Genomic DNA, 17,980 nt, shown 5'->3' with positions numbered 1-17,980 from the left:
AGCATCCAGGACCTGGACTTCCTTCTGATCTTCTCATCTCCAAAGGGCGTAGGCAGTCCCACTTCTCTGGCTTCTACAACCACATAGCTTGTCTCATAGGCTCAGGCTGGCTTCATTCCACACCTGCCTCTGCCCTTAGCAGACATCCCATGATCCTGGCATGTCCAATATCCCAAGATTTCCACTGCCGCTGAGTACACTTCACTAGTGGCCTCTCCTAGTCTCTCATGATGCCAAGCCTCAACTTCTCACCAAGATGCCTTCAGTCCTGGAGTCTCCACTGCAGCTGAGGCTGTATTTTCAACAGTGGCCTCTTCTGGTATCTTTTCAGGGAGACTAACACAGTGTCAAGCCTCTGCTGCTCTTCATGACACCTTCATGCCTTCAAAACCAGGACCATCTGGGGGAGACTCTTACACATTATTTACCAAGTTCTGCTGCCAAACTGATGTGCAGTCTTGCCCCACCCCCTCCCTGCCCCAGCTCCAACTGGACCACAGCTTCTGTGTGCTGACCCCTAACAGCACTTCCCAGAAGACTTGACCCCTGTGATGCTGGTCTCTTTTCAATCACAGATGATTTTCTCAGCTCCAGCTGCCCAGCATTGATTTGTTCCAGGAAAGCAAAGGTTTCACTCAGTGGTGCTGATCTCTTGTTGATCACAGCTGACCAGACATCACAGATTCTTAATTTGAACGATCACACAGCCAGTTCTAAATAGGGACTTTGAGGAAATCTCAAGCTTCCTTCTGAAACTTCCCAAGTCAGGCCTCCATCATCAGCGGTGTTCTTAGTCTCATCTGCCAAGTCCCCACGGTAGCTCATTAAACTCTGAGTACTCTGTCACTCTTCTAGACGAAGCTTCAAAACCCTCCACCTTCCTCCCACAAAACAACCCAAGGCGTGATGTGATGATCAGGTCCATCACAGCAAGACCACTGCAGTACCAATTTCTGTCCTAGTTTGGGCTCTGTTGCTGTGATAAAACACTGTTCTCTTGCGAGGAAGAGACCCCATCACCAAGGCAACTCTTACAAGAGAAAGCATTGAATTGGATGCTTGCTTACAGTTGGAGAGGTTTAGTCCATCATGGTGGGGAGCATGACACTGTGTAGGTAGGCATGATGCTAGAGAAGTAGTTGAGAGCTGCATCCTTATTTGCAGGCAGAGAGACAGAGACAGAGACTTGGGGCCTGGCTTGAGCTTTTGAAACCTCAAAGCCCACCTCCAGGGACACATTTCCTCCAATAAGACCATATCTATTCCAACAAGGCCACACCTCCTAATCCTTCTCAAATAGTGCCACTCCCTCATGACTAAGCATTCAAACATGAGCCCATGGGGCCATTGTTGTTTAAACCTCCACATTGACCAAAACCAGCTTGGGTCAGGAAGGGAAGCCAGAGCAGAGAATCGAGGCAAGAACTGAAGCAGAGGCCATGGAAGAACACTACTTCCACTGCCTTGGTCAGCCACCTTCCACAGCCCAGACCCACCTCCTCAGGGCTAGCAGCATCCACAGTAGACTGGGTACTCCTACCCCAGTTAGCAATCAAGAAAATGCCCCCACAGACATGCTCACAGGCCACTCAGATGGAGTAAATTCCTCTGTTGAGGTTTGCTCTTCCCAGCTCTGCCAAGTTGACAGCCAAGATCAGTCATTATGAGGGCTCTACAAACTATTCCATGAACTAGAAAGGGAAGGAGCAATTCCCAGTCATTTTACAAAGCTGGCATTCTACACACACCGGGGGTGGAATAAGACAAAACACAAAAAGAAAATCCCAGACCAGTTTTCTTCAGTAAAGCAAATTCAGCACTACAGAGGTAATCATGATAAATTGGTTTCATTGTAGGGATGCAAGTGTGGTTCAACATATAGCAGTCAGTAAGTACGACGTGAATGTAAATAAAACCCAGGACAAGGACATTGCAGCGGAGGCAGAAATAGTCTTTGACAAAATCCAGCATCACTTCATGATGAAAGTTCCAAAAGCCTAGAGTTAGAAGGATCAGAGTTAACCTAATAAATGCTGTGTGTGATGAACCTATAGCTGTATATTGAATGGGGAGAAATTGAAAAGCATGTCCTCTAAAATCAGGAACGAGGCTCTGATGTCCACTTCCTCCTCTCCCGTTCGTCATGGTCTTGACTTCTGTCACTCAAAGTGACAGAAAAGGTGAGAGAAGAAGTCATGCTATGGCTGTTACCAGACAGTAGTTAAGAAAACTCTGAGGTCTGATGATCACGTTCAGCCAAATGTCAGGGTGCAAACATCAACATACAAAACTCGGTAGCTTTTCTGTATGCCAGTTACAACCATCGGGGTGTGGGCCCTATTGACAGCTTTCGAAACAGAAGAAAACAGCTAAGATAACCAAACTGCGGAGGTATGTGCCAGACGTCTACAAAACAAAAACTTTGAAATGCTGAAGAAAAAAAATAATTGAATAAAATACTAGAAAATGGAAAGGCCTCCCATTAGTATGTAACTATAAACGATAATTATGAAATTTGCATGGAAGCACAAAAAACCCTGGATAGGCCAAAGCAATCCTGAGAGGAAAAAACAAACAAACAACAACAACAAAAAAAAACAAAAAACAACCAGAAATGAAAGTGCTGTGGGATATCACAAAATTTCATTTCAAACTGTGCTGCAGATCTGTAGTGACAAACAGTGTGGCATCAGCACAGAAGACACATAGACCGAGAGAACAGGATAGAGGCCCCAGAAGTAAACCCTTGCAACTCTAGCCATGTGATTATCAACAGAGGTACCAAAGCCATGCACTGTAGGAAAGATGGCCTCTTTAACAGATAATGCAGGGAGAAATGGACCTTGGAATGTAGAAGAATAAAACTAGATTCCCCCCTTTTCATCTTGTATAGAAGTCAGTTAAAATTGGGTCAAAAATCTTCATAAAAATGTGAAAGCGGTGGAGGAAAACCTTTGAAGATGAAGGGGTAGGCAGTGCCCCTGAGAATGAGTGACAGCAACAGTCCACCAGTGGGATTTCATCAGATTAAAGGATTCTTCACCGCCAAGGAAGGGCCGAAAGCGTTTGCCAACAACTCGGCCAACAGACGTTAGGAGCCAGCATGCAGACACAACTCAGCAGCGACAAGACCCTGAAAGAGGAGGAAGTTCTGTGAATAAATGAAGGAGTGGAGGAGGCCACTCACAGGAAAAAAGTGCAAATGGTTAATCAATATCTGGAAAAATGTTTATTGTTCTTAGCCATCAGGGAATGTAAAAACCAAATTATCACTGTCAGAATGGATGTCATTAGGAAAGCAGAAAACTGCCGGGCAGTGGTGGCGCACGCCTTTAATCCCAGCATTCCAGGAGGCAGAAGCAGGTGGATCTGTGAGTTCGAGGCCAGCCTGGTCTACACAGCAAGAAACACAGAGAAACCCTGTCTCAAATAAAATGAAACAAAAACAAAAAGTCAAAAAGCCAAAAGAACAAACTGCTAGTGAAGGTGCATTTCCATGTTGATGGAAATGTTACACCAGCCGCTGTGGAAGCTGAGATTGCAGTTCCTCAGAAACCTGAAAAACTGCCATGGGACCCAACTGTACTTTTCCTGGGTACACACTTAAAGGAATCCAGACCAGCATTTCACAGAGATAACGAGCATACCCATGCAAGCACTGTTTCCAGTAGGCAAGCTTGGAATCAACCTAGATGGCCATTCACACGAGTGGGTAAGGAAAAAGCAAACCATCTGTACAATGCAGGTTTCCCCCAGCAGTAGAGTAGAATGAAATGATATTAGTGTGCAGGAAAATGGATAGAACTGGAGACCGTCACTTTGATAAATAAGCCACACTCAGAATGACAGATACTGCATGTTTTTTCCTATATGCAGAATCTGGGCTTCAGTAGTAATAAAAAAACGTGAAAGTGGAGGGGCGGGCATTTGGGTGGAAGAAGCTGACCAGCTAGAGGGGTAAATATGACGAAAGTCCATTATATATGCATGTATGGAGCACATAAACTAGCATATGGTTAAAGAACATAAAGAACATTCATAAGTAATTTAGGTAGAGGCAGACAGATCTCTGAGTTCAAGGCCTGCCTGGTAGAGATAGTGAGTTATAGCATAGTGAAAGCCACAGTGAGATTGCCTCAAAGATTTTCATTTACTTTTTTTTTTAGACAGGCAGACATCCAGATCTGTCTCTATTTCCCTTTGGTAAGCACTTGGTGTTTGGAGCGTCTGAGTCAATCTTTATTCGCAATTTCAATCACATCCTTGTGTTTAATCTCAACTGATTTCTTAGAGTCTGCTGGTTGTGATTTTTCTTTCCGTATAATGGGAAATTAAATCAACATTTGCTTCAGAAGAGTTCAGAGTGAATTAACTGTTTTGAAAATGTTTTCACTCATTACAAGTATTCTTTTTAAAAAAAATGAAAGCATTTAGTCTCTGCAAATGTAGTGTTTTCTCATTTAATTCTCAGAGATAAAAGAGTAGTGTAACCTCAGAATTCCTCTCAATAGTGCCAATTTTGGGAAAGTACCAAAGGGTCAGGAAACCCCAGGAGGTTCTCTTAGGAATTTCCTCTATGGTTTGCCTTGCTTCTAGGGCTGGAGCTGCTGGCTGTTGGCTCTGTGGTGCCCACCACATTACACAGGGCAGTTGTCATGGTGATTTTCCTCGTAATCAGGCCTACTTAGTCCTGACCATTTTTCTTAAAGGGCATAATTTTTTATTTAAATGATCATAGCCTGAGACATTAGGCATCGTCTGCTTTAATTACATCTAGCTTCTATGACCTATGTCCTTTACTTCTCCAGAGTGTGCTTCTGAGAGTGTCCACCTCACCTGAAGAAGCACCCTAAGAACTGCATGGCAGTCTGGACCCTCTGACAGAGCTACTAGGGAGCTGACCTGTGGTGCCTCCTTAGTGTTCTTGCTTGCTTTTCTTTTCTTTTTTCTTTTTTTCTTGACAAAGTCTTGTTATGTATCCCAAGCTGACCCCAAACTCTCAGCCTCTTAGGGCTGGGATTATAACTGTGTCTTAACCATCCCTGACATTTCAATTTGTGTTTAAGCCTCCGTCTTATGTCCGCTTTTCTCAGACTTCACTGGTCCCTGAGAAAGTCACATTTCAGGTGTGTTTAAGCCTCCGTCTTATGTCCGCTTTTCTCAGACATTATGGTCAGATATAGCAATGCACTAGAACGTTCTTCTGCAGTGGAAACCTTCTCTGTGGGAAGGAGAGAGTTCTCATCGATTAGGTTATGGCCAGCATCTGTCCCCCAGGAAGATCCAGTTTACGTGTGGCTGTTTGAATTCTTGGGAGGACTCTCCATGCTATCTTGGTTCTTTGAGATACACTGGGAAAACATGGGAGATTGTGTAGATTTAACATTATTTGTTAATCTTAAAATATCTTTCGTTGGGTCTGGAGAGATGGCTTATTGGTTAAGAGCACTTGCGACTCTTCAGGAGAACAGGAGTTCTGCTCCCAGCACCCATGCACGACAGCTCAGGGCAGTCTGTAAATTCTACTCCAGGGCATCCAGGGCTTCTTGTGGATACTACACATGAACACATATGCTCAGGGTACATACAGACACATATAACATTCAAATAAATATTTAAAATACCTTGTGTTAAGAACATCTCTGCCATCATAAAGGGTTTCCATCATCATCAACCCACCTGGTATCTTACCTGAGAGTATCAGGCTGAACTCTGAGGATACAGGCAAGATGAGACCTTGAATAGCCTTTCAGTTGGGATTGGTATACTTATCAAGGAAGCCACAATAAAAGGCTAACAACTCCAGCAAGGTATATACAAACATATAATAGGTATTTAAAATGCTTTGCTCACTTGGAAATTGTATTTGTGAAATATGTCACAAATACTGTCTGTCTTTGTTTACGTTGAAAGCAAAACACAGCTTTTCTTCCTTACTGGTATACAAGTTATAATTGTTGTTCATTTTGAGCTGCATGACTTAGAATCCTGTTTCAGACCCGGTGTTGGGGTATACACCTTTAAAGCTAGCACTTGAGGCAGAGGCAGGTAGATCTCTATGAATTCAAGACCACCTTGCTCTACATATTAAGTGAGACCCTGTCTTTAAAAACAACAACAAAAACCCAAAACAAAACAAAGTCTCCTGGTTCAGAAATTTAGTGTGTGAGAAAACTGCATCCTGACAATGTTGGGCCAAGAGAGATGCTCAGAAGTCTGCACACCGAAATATTATACACACACTGCATGGAGATAAAACACAGGCTGAGGCATCCTTCCATACTTACATACTAGTAAAGGGATGTAGATAATAACCTATTGCGTGTTAGCTTTGCTACTGCATACCACAGAGGCCCTCTTTAGCGTACTCTTACATACTCTCAGTGCCTGGGAGGCCAAGTCTGGAGGCTTCTGGATTTGAGGCCATCCTGAGCTGCATCATGAAACCCTGACTCCATACCCCATCCCAACCCCCAAAAGATTGAAGATTCAATTTTAAGATTTGTATTTTCCCTTTAGTAAGTTTAAGCCCTCAATTGGCCTGAATAAAAAGCTCATGTTTTTGTGCTGCTGCTGAGCACCTAATACCATTTCACTACTAAGGCCTTTCTAATTCCAGAACGGGTGTATAAATTGCACAGCGCACAGTGGCCATGGTGTGACTGGGGATGGCGTTTCTTATCCAGTTTACCTAGGGAACACTGGGGGATTCTACTTTGGTCATGGACTGTTGTACTTGAAGTAAGGGTTGACTCCTGCTATTTGCCAGTAACCATAAATGTGTGTTTATTTCCAGTTTTTCTTCCGTGTGGTGTTAATTGTATGCACTGTCTCTTTCTGTTCTAATGGCTGCCCTGGGATTAGGCCGACCTCTGCTCTCCGTATGACATCCTGCAGTTGGATTTTCGTCACATTCGAAAGACTGTTGACACTCTGCTGGCACTCGGGGAGAAACCCCCACAACCAACTTCTGCCCTCCGCTCCAGGGACCTTATAGGCTTCTGTCTTGTCCATGTTCTCTTTATAGTACTGGTCTATATCACTTACCGCTGGAACGCTCTGTCTGCCTAACTCCTGCATGTGCGCGTCTAAATGCTCTGCTCTGGCACCCTGGTCCATCCCAGCTTCTTCCTCCATTGGAGCCTTTGCCTTGCAAACTCCCATCCCTGTCATCTCTTCAGTAAGCTATTGAGTATGAATGTGAACATTTCTGAACCAGATTTTTCCAGAAGCACAAACTTTGTAGAATGCAATTCCCATTGGGTAATTTCTTTCACTTAACTGAAAAGCAACAGCGACAGCAAAGCCTGTCAGTCCATACCTCATGTTCCTTCATGCACGTAGTACGTGCAGCAGTGCTGTATAGGCCCTGCTTTCTCCCATGAGCCTTTGCTGCTCTGGGTAGTGGATAGGGAGAACCAGGACAGAACAGGCTGGATTTAGCATATGGGAGTCTTGAGACTTGATGCCTGTCCTAATTCAGGACTGGGAATTGAATTGTAGAGGGAGGGTTGCCTTGCAGAGATGAGATGCCAGCATTTTGGCCCAAGTATAATTCATAAAAATCTCTGATGATGCCATTGTGGACCAAGTTGAGAAGTCTTATCTGGAGAATGACTGCTTTGCTGGCTGGTTAGGTGGAATCCTCCTTGTTTGCTGCAAGGGAATTGTGAAGGGCACTCAGAAGGGTTGCCGCCCAAGTCCACCAGAGCATGCGGTCTCTGCCCTATGCAGGCATATTCTGGGGAAGTGCCTTTCTGTTAGAGCGCCACCTGGTGGATATGGATCTGCTTACACCGCTTTTCCTTTTCCTTAGGTCTGTTCTGGGGCTCTGAGAAAAGTGTTTTATAGAAGGAATTTCTATTTTTGCATAATGTATTGGGTCATTTTCCTTTCATGATATGTCACGTATTTTGACTATCAGTCTCAAATAAATCTATGGGCCTTGGAACATTCTTGGTACTGGGGCCGTGGGTTACTATGGCAGCAGCCAAGGATAAGATGACTCTTCATTTTCAATGAATGCTGTTTTTCTCCATTTACTTTGAATGTCCATTTGGCCTTTGTTCCAGAGATATTAACTACCTAACTGTTTTGTTTTTAAGTCTGTTTTTAAAGGCTTACATTATCAACTCTCAGTCTTTGGAGCAAAGTGATGAGTTTTTAATTAAAGAAAAAAAATGGTAGACTTTAACGTACTGCCAGATCTGGCTGAGTCCTGGGATGTCTCTTTACGATATGAGAAGTCCCGCTGCAAGCTCCAGCTACCATCACCTGCTTCATTTTAGATCCTTCTTGCCAAATGCTGCTTCTTGGGTGGGGAGGATGATGGAGTTACTGTCCTCAAGGTAAATTTCTAGTTTGCTGAGATGCGGACATTCCTCAGATATGGCTGCTAAGAATATTATCTTATTTTTCTGAACCTATTCATGTGTACAGGGAAGATGAGAGTCTGAAAAACCTCCATACTTGAAAGGATATATTTATAAAGGTTCCTTGCTGCTAAATCAGACCTGAATTTTTTTAAACAGGAAACATTTCTTTACATGGTAAGATGTGAGATGGTCTGAGCCCTTTCCTCCCAGCTTTGTGTTGAGTGGTGAATACAGGGTATGTGAAGTTGTTGGACATGTGTTGTGTCTAAATAACCACAGATGTACTAAATGCCTTTGGTGCTATCTTGTATTTTTCCATCTGTAACAATAAAATCCCTTTGTACTGTGTCTGGTGAGCACCCGAGCCATAAATTGCTTAATAAACACAATTTGGGTGATTAATCCAAGTTTTTTCTTGGCCCGTTGATACATTTGTCCATGGGTACCCAGAGTGGCTCTTGGCATTTCCACCCAGCTCGGCCACAAGCATGGGGACTTCCCTTCAGTTACTGCCATTTGTTTGGATTTTTTTTTTTCCATTGCGGCTTTATAATGGGGGGAAAGAGGAAAAGAAAAAACATTCTGAGCTGCTGGCTCAAGGAAAAATACTCTGAATAAAAATCCAGTGAGTCAAACAATTTCATGAGATTAGATTTGAGGTTCAGCATTTGACTTTCTATGTATTTCTCCCCTGGTATCCTGAGGATCCCTTGGCTACGCTTTTCATTTCTCATGTCATTGGTTTACACCCTTATGTGCTGCTTGCTCCCCTTGGGATTTGCTGTGATGATATTTTTTCATTATAAAGTATGGTCACTCACAGAACATAGTTAATTCAGCCCTTCATGCAAAACTTGGAGTGAGTCATTTTGCTTAGTGTGAGCGAGCCATTAATTTCTGTTTGGAATATTGAGCCTCTCTGGGGCGTTTCTCCAAGGCCCCAGACACCTGCCATTTCAGCTCAGCTGGGGACCCCTGACTGGTCTGCCTAGAGGTTGAGGAGTGGTCAGGGATCCAGTTTTGTGATTTGTCCCACATACTAAGTCCCCATCATCTTGTAAGAAAGAACGTTTTAATATGCCCTCCTAATATTTGATAAAGAGGAACGACTGTTTACATATTTATTTTGCAGTAGCCGTTTATGATATATCTCTTTCTTCCATTCCTACTATTGGTTGAAAATGTTCCACTTAGTGTCAGGAGTTCCAGAATTTGTGACAGCCCATTTCTAATGGCTCCTTCTGGACTTCAGGGCCATGTTACGTCAATGTCCTTAACACTGCAGAAAAGGGACCTTGTTAAATCCCAAAGCAGGACAGCTGAGTTGTTTTATCAGTGAGAGTGGTTAATTAAATACACTTGTTATCACAATGCTATTTGTTTGTTAAAAAAAAATTATTTTAGTGTGTGGATTGCCTCCAGAATTCTTGCCAGTCCCAGTCTGAGTTTAGATTTCAAGCGCCTGAGAGCGGCACAGTGGTTATAGGTTAAGTCAAAATGTGTGGGTGTTGGGAAGTGCACCTCAGGCCTTGCATATGTTAAGTAGATTTTATACCTCTAGGCTGTGTCCCAGCTCCTGAAAAATATTTTAATGTTCTTGCAGAGCATTTAAAGGTTAGGTTTGAGACTTCAGAATTCCCTATCCACAAACAGTCCTTTAGATAGGTGGGATGTGTGCCTTTCACTTCCCTTCCGGTCCTGGGCTTTCCCTGCAGTCTTGTTCATTCTTGGTTCATTCAGTTGTTCTTTGAATATTGAATGTGCACTGCGCACTGTGCTCTGTAGATAAAATAGTGCCCAAGATCCATGCCCCCGTCCTCAGAAAGTTTGTAGTCCATACCAGGTTTCAGTGTTTGGGGGGCAGGGCCAGACATATTTTATGATTTATTTTTTTAGGCTGATGGTCTCTGTTGCAACCTCCCAAATTGTCACTGTATCATGAATACCAGCATACAGAATACATGAGCCAATGTGCAGTTCTGTGTGCCAATAGAACTTTATTCACAAAAATCGATCAGAAATTGGATTAACTTGCAGGTCCTAGTTTATGGACCCCTGATCTACAAACTTATTAGAAAACAAGAGGGATTCAGTGAGAAGGACCTGAGATGGGTCAATTACAGGGTTCTGTGAAACACATCGAAAGATGGCCTGACACTCATGAAGGGGTGCCATGCAGATCCCCTGAAACAGTAAAGTCCCCACTAAGATTAGAAAGATGTGTAAGCTAGGAATGAGTGGGAAGGCTGTGGAGGGATGGATGTGTGTGGATAACATAGGGTGAGAAGGGGCTGGAATGGAAAGAACACAGGACAAAGTAGCCAGAGATTGACCATGGGGGCAGAGCTAGACCTTTGCATTCTCATGCATTAAAATAACACGTGCTTTAAGCTTCACACAATCCAGTCTCAGAATGTTTCATATCAAGAAACAGGCTGAACCAAGGGAAATAAGCTGGTGCGAAGGACTTCGTTAGACCAGTAGCTGGCCTAGAAGTGGGGTCGGCCATGTATAGTCATCAGAAGAACATTGCAGAGGAAGCAGAGCTGGCCCTGACAGCCATCCAACCTTACTCCCCACAGTTAGCATCAATTGCTCGCCTGCCTTTTCTAATCCTATTGGCTGTGGCTCAGGAGAGTGTGGATAAGAGAGCCTGATCTAGTGATTCTCAATCTGTGGGTCAAGCCCCCTTTGGCAAACTTAGATCTCCAAAATAATTAACATTACAATTCATAACAGTAACAAAATTACAGTTATGAAGTAGCAATGATAATAATTTTATGGTTGGTGTCAACATCACGAGGACCTGTATTAAAGGGCCGCAGCATTAGGAAGATTGAGAACCACTGGCCTAAATGGTTCCACCACTGGGGCAGTATCATGGAACACCTGCTCTGAAAAGCATCTGAGTGTTACTGTTAAGCATATTTGTGATTTCGCCTTGTTTAAAAAATACCAGCACAGGATGCCCATGGATAGACTAGGCCTCCTCTGTCACATTTTCAACAAGTCCTCTGACAACCTGCAGCAGGACAGTTTTAGTTCATGTGAAGTCAGTAACCATGCACAGTCTTTTCTGCTTTAAGTCCATTTCTACAGGGGTCTCTGGAGGTGGCACCTGACCTGCCTGGCTCTTCGATGCCCTTGCTCTTCTCTGCCACCCTGGTCCCAAAGTAAATCTACAGCAACTCCAATCCCATTCCGATGTCTGAGCCCACCTTGGGGAGATGCAGGGAGACAACCGTTGTGATGGAAAGTGGCCTCTGTCACAAATTGGTTGACCCTGCTCTCCATTTCTGCAGGATCTCTGTGCTTATCTTTCCAAACAGCACCTGGAGTTAGATCCCGTGTTCTTTCCAGGCCTGTGGTGGAATTCCTGGGACTGCTCTATCTTTAGATGGTTTCTGGCCTTTTAGGCTAGTTTTCTTAGATAATTCCAAGCTATGCTCTGAGGCCACCTCTGGGTGGGCCTGAATGAAAAGAAAAAGGAAGATTATGAGGGACATGTTTCTATTTGTGTTTACAGATGGTTCCTGACTTAATGATATTCAGTTAGGATTTTCCACACATAAGATGGTGCCATTATAAATAACCTTTTATTTTCCACTTTCAGTATAGGACTCAATAAACTACACGAGCTATTCACTATATAGAATCTACCTTCTACATAGGTATAGAATAAAATTTGTATGAGATGGTTTTGCCCAACTGTAAGCTAATGTAACTGTTCTGAGCCTTTGTGTGGTAGACGCTGGGCCAAGCCATGATGTAGGTAGGTTAGGTTGAGAATCAAATGTCCTGCCACTGTCTTAAACAAAGCTATTTGGAGATCTAACTGATTGAGTTTCATGTAGCATAGGCAGGCTTTAAACATCTGAACCTCCTGACTCCACCTCCTGGGTTCTGGATTACAAACATGCCCTACCACCTTTCTATGTACCTAGTGATCTCTCAGTAATTTGGTTGAGCTTGTAATCACACAAAGCCTTCTGTAATTTGGTGCAAATACACACTTTTACAGGCTATTTTTGTTTGTTTGTTGACCGTTTCATTAAGTGGGATTTTTTTTTTCACTTTTCAAATGGAAATGTCACATTTTTAAGTTTATACTGTTTTGATTTTTTCTTCGCACTTTGTAAATATGTCTTTATAGGCCTGGAGTCTGACCCTGACTGTGTAAGACTGCTCTTGTGGACCTGGGTTGGCTCATATCCCCCTGTAACTCTAATTCCAGGGAATCCAACTAGATTCCCTGGCATCTGTGTACATGTGCATACACATATATGGTACATATAAATCCATGCAGACACACATACAACAAATAAATACATAAGTATTATTTCCTTTTACTCAAAGGCATTTAGAGTTGTTTTTTAAAAAAAAAAAAAAAACATTTAACTGATAGTTTTAAATTGATTTTAGCCTATGGCATGAAATGTTCACATACACATCCTCTTTCCCCCCCACCCCCTTTCCAAAATAATGCCTGACACCAGAAACTTAGCTGTATTAAGTGTTTATAATTTCCTCCTGGGTCAGAGGTGATCTTGGGTGCTGGGAAGGTCAAGAATGAGGAGGACATACCTCTGCCCCTTTAACCAGCTATGACGGAGGAACAATGGAGCTTACAGATTTCCTGGCCTGTACAGAAAAGGATGGGTACTGTCTTCTAGTTACAGATGTCCTGAGTCACCATTCCTCCTAACCTGGGTCATGGCTCACTCTGAATTCCAGTCACACATGGCCTCCATCCTTTCTTCCCTTGACATTTGGCTGTTAGATTGACTGGCAGTGTAAACTTACATGATTGCCTAACATGTTACAGAGAAGATCATCCTGTTTGGCTCTCCACAAGTACTTGAAGGCATGGCAAAATTGTTCCTACGTTGCCACGTGACCATTTCCTAAGGCCTGGGGTCCAAGCCTTCTCTGTGTATCAGCCCTGGCTCTCCTGGAACTCACTCTGTAGACCAGGCTGGCCTCAAACTCACGAAGATCTGCCTGCCTCTGCCTTCTGAGTGCTGGGATTAAAGGCGTGCACCACCACCGCCCGGCCAAGCCTCTCTTAGGCAAGGCATATGAACTAGAGAGAAGAGGAGACAGAGTACAGGACACACTGGCTTTTTGAGAATGTGGAAGAAGTTTCTGCAGTTACTAGGGCATACCTTTGAAGGTCTATGCTCACAGTGCCTTGCCTTTGTCTATGGTGATTTGTAGGGAGTCTGCAGTCAGACGTTGGCAGGAAGATCTGATTCTTCATCAAGTTACATGAAGAAAGCAGTCTTGTTGCCAGGACTGGGCTTGCTGCTAATAAACACACTCCACCCCCTGCACCCAAATGCAGATCCCATTTAAACTCTGCTCAGCGATAGTGCTGCTCAGCCTTCTAAAAGAAATTCTCTGCATAGTGGCAACATTCAGGATCCTGGAGGACACTATTAAGTTAAACAAAGGCACAGAAAAACAAAAATCACATGATCTCACTTAGAGGGTCACTGAAGGGGGTGTGGGGGAGGGGAAAAAGAGAGAGAAAGGAAAAGGGGAAGGGAAAGAAAAGAAAACTAATTTCATAGAAATTACCAGCGGTTGGAGGAAAATGTTCTAGAGACATTGGGAAAGAATACAAAAATTCAGTTATATAGAAAAGAAAGAGACAGGAGGAAGACGGACCCTCAGATGTAAGAGTTGTGGGGTCTTTTCCCACCAAAGAAGGTATAGTAGAAGGAGAATCCCCCATGTGGTAGTGGGACATGGCCAAATAACAAAGGTGCAAACGTCTTTTCATGTTACTGTGTAAACTGCTTTGTGGCGTATGGAAGATGGTGTACACAAGGACGGCTCGAGGTCATTTCCCTTAGTACTGGGCATCAGGCATTTCCCACACACAGAAGTAGAACGTGATGGATGTCTTTGCCAGTTTAAAGGAAAGAACTTTCAAGGAGAGGTCATTGGGAGCTGTGTTAGATGCCTTATGTAGAGGCTGGAGAGATGGCTCAGTAGTTCAGAGTGGGTACTGCTCCAGCAAAGGACCCAAATTCTGTCCAGTCACCCCATCAGGCCTGTAACTCCAGCTCCTCTTCCGGTCTCCATGGACAACACATTCATGTGCACATACTCCCACACAGATACATAGGCACGCCTAAGACGGAAAATTAAAAACTAGAGCTAGAGAGATGGCTCAGTGGTTAAGAGCACTTTCTGCTTTTGTAGAGGAACTGGATTTGGGTCCCAGCACCCACATGCTAGCTCAAAACTGCCTGTAACCCCAGTTCTGGGGAATTCACTGTCTCTTCTGACTTACAGGTACCAGGCATACATATGATGCATAGACATACATGCAGCCAAAACACTCATGCACATAAAATAGAAATCACAGAACAAAATGAATTAAATCAAGGCTGCTGACCATCATAACCATCTGTAGTCTGTGTACATGAGTCATTGAGTTCCTTTAAAATGCCATGGCTGGAAGCTATAATATTCTCTCTCTCTCTCTCTCCCCCTCCCTCCCTCCCTCCCTCCCTCCCTCCCTCCCTCCCTCCCTCCCTCCCTCCCTCCCTCCCTCCGTGTGTGTGTGTGTGTGTGTGTGTGTGTGTGTGTGTATGTGTGTGTTTACTCCATGTTACTCAATTATTTAGTGAAAAATGTTTAGATCTAATACAGAGTTGGGTGTGTTTAAGAACCTTCTGGAACAACCTTCACACATGAGAAATCATTTTCCTGCAAACCCAGAAAAGGCTTCGGCCATGGCTTGTCACCATTGGAGGGAGCACAGGCCAAGGGAAGCAAGCGGCACAGCCATGTGGCCCTGCGCACCCCAATTCCCGTGCATGATGTAGCGAGGGTTTACTGTCCTTGACCCATCATCATCTGAACGCTGATGTTTTGTTCTTCCTTTTAGGAAAAGCTCTGTCTGCCTCATCACATCCTTGAAGAGAAAGGCCTGGTCAAAGTGGGCATGACTGTTCAAGCGCTGTTGGACGTCACCGTCACAAAAGCCCTGTTCACATGAGACCAAGCCCTCTCCGCTGGGTGGGCCCGGACTCTACCCAGAGCAGGGACTCCCAGCTCTGCTCCTGGCACCGGCTCCCCGCCCTCACCGCCTGCCAGTTCCCTGACAAGCTTCGTTGACAGGGTTTCAGCCTATGGAAGGATTCAGGACCTTTTAGAGTTGGCCTCCAGGGTTCAGGTTGGACGGGTATTATCTGACAGCCAGTGAGGGAGCTGGCAGAGAACTGAGTAGCACACCATTGCCTTTTCAGCCTCCTTCATCCCTTCCACACTCACCGACTGCCATTACCAAACGCCAAGCACAGCCGTTTCACAGCGAGTCCGTCCGTCCGTCCGTCTTACCAAAACCAAACTCCTTGTAGAATCAGGGGTGGGAGGGGAATGCAGTCAGGTTTTTTTGCCACCAAATTTTTTTCAAGATGTTTCTTGAGACCATTGCCTTTTTTGAGAAACTATTTTCAACATACAAAATATTTATATAAATATTATTTATTAGTGAGTCGTTATTCATCCTTTGGATGCAAATTGTAAATTAGGAAACTATTTTATTACTGCTTTTTTGTGGTTAAACAATTTATTTTAATATTATAAATACTGAGTTATTGTCAAGCCTCTTGGGCATGTAGGAGTTCCAGGTCTCAGTGTTCCTATTTCCTGGTGTATATGATTCAGAAAAAAAAAAAAAAAAAAATTTAAACAAGAAACACGTGCTTCTGTGACAGAGAGCTGTTTTCTGGGGAGGTGATAATCCCCCTTTTGATTTGCGGAACGTCGTTCTTATTTATATTTCTGCATTCCATCCAGTTTCCTACATTCCAGCAGCCCTCTTGTTGCATAGTATACTGAACTGACTGAAATCAAGAGAGCACCCCAAAGTTATTTGTAAATAGCTATGTGGAAAAAAAAAAAGACACATTAAACTTGAAGATGAAATGTGAACAGGTTTTTATTTTTGATTCATGTTTCTTTTGCTATGCACAAAACATTCACATTTTAACATAGAAGTGGGAAGTGTTCAGCATATGTCTTGAAGTATAATTTCGCACTGTGTTTTGGGTAATCGAGGCGCATCTAGCACCAAAGGTAGATGTTGAAGAAATGAATGAGAAAGTGGAGATGATGGAGGATGACGTCTAACTGAAAGGGTTATAGAGCTTGATTCAGGAAACCAGCACTTGTTACGACTGCCGGCATTCAAAGAGGGAGAGATTCCGAAATGTAGACATGTTTGTTTTTATTGTAATCGAGCTGGTGCTTTTTAAAGAGTCCAGACTGGGAAGTTTCCTAGTGTCTGGTATGAAACTTGGGAAGTGAGTGAGTGGGTCATGGGGCCTCTGGTGGGAGCTACATGCACAGCCAAGCAGACTGAGAGAAGGTCAAGTAGGTGGAGTGTGTGAGCAGCCAGTGGGGAGCAAAGATCAGCACACTAGTGCTAGAAAGGAGCCAGCCCAGGAGAGGAGCCCGTCCCATCCTGTCGGTGGGAGAGCTTCGCCGAAGGCTTCACGGGACTATGCCGGCCAGTCACACCCATGCACACTCATGCTGTCGGTATGGATGGATACCCCAGTCATTGGTCAAAAGCCTGTGGATACTGACTGCACTTTCACCTCTGTACAAAGCCATTGGCAGTTTCTAGAGCAACAGTAGCCACAGTAGGGGACCGTCAAGGTAGATACAAAAGACTTCAGGATGAATGAGTGCATTCAAGAGAAACTGACCCTCCACCAGGAAGGATGGAGGGATTCTGAACATGGGGATTCAGACAGGCAGCTAGAAAACTTCCTATCAAATGTACTGTGCACTTTAACATAAATATATTTTACTACTTTTCTGTACTGCACAAATACCTGTTTTGTCAAATGGTATAACAATGTAAAGATGAGAGGATTTTTAACAGAGTGTACTCAACTGGAGCAGCATTCAGAGCTGATGTACACAAGGGTTTAGAAGGCCGCACCTTCACGGCATTGCAGCGCGGCGTCCTGAAATATATTTTTACATGTATCTCTGGTGACATGAAGCTCCATAACCATTACTTTTGGGTATTTTTTTTTCAAAATTAAAAGATTTCTTTTGATATTAATTTCCACAATTTTCTTGAAATTGGCTGTATCATACAAATGGCTTCAGTATTTTGTAAATTTTTTTTTAAATGCAGTTCTTATATGGATAAGATGTGTTCAAGATCCTTGTACACTGTTTATATGTGCAATGAAATGTGCATGGCTGGCTGAGAGTATGATAAGTAGACAGAATGTATATAGTGCAAACCTTTTTATTATTTAACAGCCATTAAAATTTTGAACTTGTACCAACCACCTTTGGATTGACTTATCACTCTGATGCTAATGTTGACTCTTCACACACACACACACACACACACACACACACACACACACACACACAAATATAGAGTACCATTGCTGAAATAGGCCTTATCAATCATACATTGTGAATAATACATGAATATAACTATGTTTATAACATATATGTGTAACTCCTCTTATAACTTCTATTTCAATACTTACAGTTAGAATCTTACTAAATTAATTTATAAATTAAATGTGTGTGTGTGTGTATATATGTGTATGAAT

At 43.4% G+C, this 17,980-nt stretch overlaps 1 protein-coding gene across 5 annotated transcripts in view; it reads left to right on the top strand.

The window, feature by feature from the left end:
* The window catches only part of Lrch1 (leucine rich repeats and calponin homology domain containing 1), a 197,454-nt gene extending 179,750 nt beyond the window's left edge, over positions 1–17,704 (top strand). For 2 of the 5 annotated variants that reach the window (XM_036199045.1, XM_036199042.1), the window contains exon 20: positions 15,277–17,702. In XM_036199045.1, the coding sequence (XP_036054938.1) occupies positions 15,277–15,387 (111 nt within the window). In that variant the 3' untranslated portion in view covers positions 15,388–17,702. Of the gene's footprint in view, positions 1–6,864; positions 8,724–15,276 lie in introns of those variants that run through there. The other 3 variants (XM_036199043.1, XM_036199041.1, XM_036199044.1) reach the window with 2 other exon arrangements.
* The last annotated feature ends 276 nt before the right edge of the window (positions 17,705–17,980 follow it).

This window comes from Onychomys torridus, chromosome 9, assembly GCF_903995425.1.
Source record: "Onychomys torridus chromosome 9, mOncTor1.1, whole genome shotgun sequence".
In the NCBI taxonomy this organism is placed as follows: Eukaryota; Metazoa; Chordata; class Mammalia; order Rodentia; family Cricetidae; genus Onychomys; species Onychomys torridus.
Note: the sequence above shows the minus strand (reverse complement) of the source record. Positions and strands in the feature narration are given on the sequence as shown.